This window comes from Silurus meridionalis, chromosome 13 (assembly GCF_014805685.1).
Source record: "Silurus meridionalis isolate SWU-2019-XX chromosome 13, ASM1480568v1, whole genome shotgun sequence".
NCBI lineage: Eukaryota > Metazoa > Chordata > Actinopteri > Siluriformes > Siluridae > Silurus > Silurus meridionalis.
Genome location: NC_060896.1, coordinates 2,335,997 through 2,341,388, shown reverse-complemented (window position 1 = coordinate 2,341,388; position 5,392 = coordinate 2,335,997). Strand labels below are relative to the sequence as shown.

The following is a 5,392-nucleotide window of genomic DNA, read 5'->3' as shown; positions in this document are numbered from 1 at the left end:
CTCTCAGCATGCGCGTGTGTTTGTGTGTGTGTGTGTGTGTGTGTGTGTGTGTGTGTGTGTGTATAAGATTGTGTTACAAAACCGATTCAGACACGTTCAACATTTCCTGGATGTTGCGCCAGTTGTTTAACGTGCCTTTGCTTAATTTGCATAAAAAGGGGCGGAGCATTTGGTCGGGTGTATTATTTATTAGGCAGCATTTTGTCCTCAAAGTTGATGTTAGAAGCAGGAAAAATGGCAGACGTCTAGACGTCTGGGTCAGAGCATCTCCAAAACTGCAGCTCTTGTGGGATGTTCCTGGTCTGCAGTGGTCAGAATCTATAAAAAGTGCTCTAAAGAAGGAACAGTGGTGAACCGGTGACAGGGTCACGTGCGTCCGAGGCTCATTAATGCACGTGAGGAGAGAAGGCTGGTCCGTGTGGTCCGATCCAACAGACGAGCTTCTGTAGCTCAAACTGCTGAAGAAGTTCATGCTGTTGATAATCGAATGTTTTAGCAGAAAAAGGGGACCAACACAATATTATTCCGGTGGTCATAATGTTCTGCTGATCAGTGTGTACGTCACATTTCTCACGTCCTGAGACGTAAGCATGAAGATACCAGCTTCGTCTCTGAAATCCTTCAACACAAGGTTACTTTTTCATTTGACACGCTGTGCTTGTTTATTCGTTTGTTTATTTGTTTGTGTGTTTTCTCCCTAGTGGGAACAACTCCTCCGTCCTGCACTACGGTCACGCCGGAGCTCCTAATGACAAAACCATCCAAAATGGAGACATGTGGTGAGTGGAAATGACAGAAAGAAATAAAGAAAGAAATCAGTCCTCACAGTTTGTGTGTATCTACACCGGGAAGAGCTCGATTACACGCTGCTGCGAACCCATTTCCCATTTCTGCTCCCCAGTTTATTCCTTATAAACGTAGATTTCAAGTGTATCTCATAGAAAACGATGGCTTTATCGAGCATAAGCTCCGCCCCTTCCATAAATAAACCCTCGTCCTCCTCAGCATCAGGTACAAAATATGTCGTGTTCATTTGAAATGATTTTGGATTGTTTTCCTGCTTTTTTTCCCCACAGACTTTACAGACTTGGGGTCTATTGAAACATAATATAAAACTGATATAGGTGTGTGTGTGTGAGTGAGAGAGAGAGAGAGAATAACAATTTGTTATTTGCCATGTATACTGAAACTGAACAAAGGACAATTGCGACACACACACACACACACACACACACACACACACACACACACACACACACACACACAGTATATTAAAGTGGCTTTAATTTTCACGTGTGGCGCTTCAGCCCCTGTATTAAGCAGTAAAGCAGCTCCCCCTGGTGGTTGAATGTGTGTTTCTCTCAGTTTGTTCGATATGGGTGGAGAATATTACTGCTACTCCTCCGACATCACCTGCTCCTTCCCCGCCAACGGCAAGTTCACTCCCGACCAGAAAGCCATTTACGAAGCCGTGCTGAAGTCTTCCCGCGCCGTCATGGCCGCCATCAAACCAGGTGCGTGACGAGGGATATATTCAGCACGACTCTACAACGTTTATCACATACCAAAACCACCATCTGTTTTTCCTCTTATTTACACGTTCTTTAGTAAAAGATGTCAAATTTGGGATCAAATTAATTCCTTTCACTTGTATATTTCACAGTTTATTATTTTTTCAGTTGCTTTGGAGCGTTTTTGAACTTTTCTGAAGTTTCTGAAATTCCCCAAATTTCTTGTTGCTTTAAACAAATCGCGAATGCTGGACGTGTGTCGTTCCTGTAGAGGGGGCAGAGGAGCACCAATAATCCTTTCAGCCATTCAAACCTCCACTGTAGTCTTCTGATGTCTGGTTTTGTAGCAGAGACCAAACCAGACGGTTATTGTAGTGCACAGGAAAGTCTCCATGATGGCTGAGTAGAACCATGTGAGCAGCTCCTGTGGCAGGTTGAACGTCTTCAGCTGGCGAAGGAAGAACATCCTCTGTTGGGGCTTTTTAACAGTGGAGTCAATGTGATTGTCCCACTTTAGGCCCTGAGAGATGGTTTAGAGAAACCTGAATGACTTCACTGCTGCCACGGTGCTGTTTATGGTGGTAAATGGGGGGAGTGCAGGGGGGTTCTCCTGAAATCCACAATTATCTCCATTGTTTTGAGCGAGTTGAGCTCCAGATTGTTATAACCGCACCAGGCAGTATTGTGTCATCTGCAAACTTCAGGAGCTTGACAGAGGGTCTGTAGAGTTGCAGTGGTTGGTGTACCGGGAAAAGAGCAGAGGGGAGAGAACACATCCCTGGGAGACACCATTGCTGAGAAGACGGCTGTTTGACATAAATTTCCACAGTCTCACTAGCTGTTGCTAGCTACTAGCTGTTGGGGGTAAAGGTGGTGATCCACTGACAGGAAGAGATCAAAACAGAGCGCTGGGTTAGCTTGGTGTGGAGATGTTGGGATGATGTTATTGAAGGTCGAACTAAAGTCCACGAACAGGATCCTCACAAAAGAAAGAACAAAACACAGAATTTCAGGTTCTAAAAACACCAGGCAATGAACGAACACCAGCACAGTAAAAGTTTTAATCTCTTGCAATCAACATCCTGCATTCAGTAATGTCAAGTCAAGTCAAGTCAAGTTTATTTGTATAGCGCTTTTCACAACAGACATTGTCTCAAAGCAGCTTTACACAACAGTGATGGTGAATGGTGTGAATTTGTCCCTGATGAGCAGCCGTGGCGACTGTGGCAAGGAAAAACTCCCTTAGATGTTATGAGGAAGAAACCTTGAGAGGAACCAGACTCAAAAGGGAACCCATCCTCATCTGGGTGACATCAAGAGTTTGATCATAAATCTTTCAACAATACAGAACACTGGACAGTGAGAACTAACATGAGCACTGGAGTATAAGATTATAAGTGATGTTCTTTCTGCAGTCTTATACAGTCTATATGGTTAGTAGCTCCGAGTTTTATGAGCTCAGCATTTGTGATCACCACAGATCCAGCATCAGCTTCTCCATGCCAGAGCCTTTAAACACTCCAGGAGGTCCAATGTCAAAACTCCACACATGTAGCGGGATCCAAATGGCACTGGTACGTTCGTAATGTGTACATTCGTGCTGTTAAAATAATTCGCCAAACAGGAGACATTCGGTAATTTCTCAGTAATGAGACGTTTGTTGGCCAAGTTCTTACTTTTGAGAGATGAACTGAGGATTGTCCAGACCTTTTGCAAGAAATCCACTGTACAGTTAGTGTGGAGAAATGTCCACCTCCTGCTTTGCAAATCTAGAGAATGATTCAACAAATTTTACAAAGCGACTGAGAAAAAACTGTAAAAAAAGCCGTACTTCAGCTCGTCAATGAGGAATTGCTTTACGTAAGTGTTAACGGCTCTGTTTCGCCCCTAGTGGAATAACAGAGGTATTTGCTCATGGTGCAGGTGTGAAATGGACCGACATGCACCGCCTGGCTGACCGGGTGCACCTGGAAGAGATGGTTAAGATCGGCATCCTGTGTGGGAACGTGGACGACATGGTAAAGGTCCACCTGGGTGCTGTGTTTATGCCACATGGACTTGGCCATCTGCTGGGCATCGACGTGCATGATGTTGGAGGATATCCAGAGGTCAGTGTGTGTCTGGGTGTGTGTGTGTGTATATATATATATATATATATATATATATATATATATATATATATATATATATATATATATATATATATATATATAATATGAAATAAATATATGTAATAAATATATACGCTTCTTGTTCAGGGGGTGGAGCGTGTAGACGAGCCGGGTCTCAGGAGCTTGCGCATGGGCCATGTGGTGCAGGAGCGCATGGTCCTCACTGTGGAGCCCGGCATCTACTTCATCCACCACCTGCTGGATCAGGCCTTGGCCTCGCCCCAACAGTGCGCCTTCATCAACGCCAACGTGCTCACACGCTTCCGCAACTTCGGAGGGGTGAGAACATTTACATTCGCGCCAGTCATCGCTCCTTATCCACAGCGAGTCACATTGATTTCATACAACTGAGCAGTTGATGGTTAAGGGCCTTGCTCAAGGGCCCAATAGTGGCAGAATGACGCTGTTACTATAGCAACCCTGACTCGCTAAAACGGCACATTATCCTAAACGTTCATTATAATTGTTATAATTGAATCGAGATCTTTGGAAGAGTCGCAACCTTTTTGCCCACAGGTTCGCATTGAGGACGACATCGCGGTGACAGCGGACGGCGTGGAGCTGCTCACCTGCGTCCCACGCACCGTGGAGGAGATCGAGGCCTTCATGGCGGACAGGAGCGAGAAATCGTTCTGCAGCTAAAAAGATCTCATGAACATCTGAAGGAAATATCCATGATGCAGATCGTGCAGTTTGATTATACAAATCAGCTTCACAAATTCTACGCTCTCACATGTAGCTCACAATAACATCTCTCTCTTTTCTTTTTTTACAAATTTTGTAATTATGGATTCATTACAGCTGTCGCTAACCAGAAGAATCACTCGGTAACATCTGATGGTTTGACGTTTCCATTTCGGAGGCGTTCCTCACGTTTTTTTTAGACGATATACCTGATCAGCCCGCTTTATACAATTACATATTTTTTAATGAGGTCTGATGGTTTTCTGGTGATGTGCAGATTCCTAAACAAGTTCACATCCTGGGAATATCACGTGTACATCCCAGGAAATCTGTACTGATTATTGTTTCACCTTGTAGTCTGTATTTCTGAGCAAATGTGAATTTGGTTATTGCATGAAACAATAAATATCTTCGCATCTTCAGGGTGTTTTGTCATGATGTGATACGATTCCCTCGGATTCAACACAATGCGATTCAATATGTTACAGATGGTTCACTTTTATTTCTTTGCTTCAGTAGAATAATAAAACCAGGTGTTCGTTTCCTGTTCTGTGTACAGGAAGGAGCAGCTCTACCTCTGCCATGTTAATCTGTCTCTGTAGATTCGTGATGCATCTTATACGTAGCAGCAGTGGTGCTGAGAGAACGTGCTCGAGAAACGGTTTAGTGACGAGAAACCTTCTACATGTGGAACATAGTTACAATCTGAGTTCCCTCAGGAATGTATTATGTGGCGGACTGCAAGTTTTAGTCTCCGCCTCACACTTTAAACATGCACAACAATGACGGGTATAAAAAAAGAAGCTCGAGTTAGCGGTGTCTCTGTAGCTGCACACTCCATACAGGGAACACCATTTATAGTGCACATGCATGACAACTATTTTATATATTATTTAACAAAACAGGCATCTTATTTAAAGTTGTCCTTAAAATGAAATCAAATGTTGATCACATTAACGTTAATAATAATTTAACCGAACTGTGACTTAAAAACCGAGGTACGTACAGTGATTTTTGTGTGCCAGT

The 5,392-nt window shown here is 43.5% G+C and overlaps 1 protein-coding gene across 1 annotated transcript in view; it reads left to right on the top strand.

The window, feature by feature from the left end:
• Positions 1–4,788, top strand: part of pepd (peptidase D) — a 50,067-nt gene extending 45,279 nt beyond the window's left edge. The window contains exons 11-15 of the mRNA XM_046864022.1: positions 702–779; positions 1,366–1,514; positions 3,435–3,619; positions 3,770–3,961; positions 4,199–4,788. Of these exons, the coding sequence (XP_046719978.1) occupies positions 702–779; positions 1,366–1,514; positions 3,435–3,619; positions 3,770–3,961; positions 4,199–4,324 (730 nt within the window). The 3' untranslated portion in view covers positions 4,325–4,788. The remainder of the gene's footprint in view (positions 1–701; positions 780–1,365; positions 1,515–3,434; positions 3,620–3,769; positions 3,962–4,198) is intronic.
• Positions 4,789–5,392: the final 604 nt, after the last annotated feature.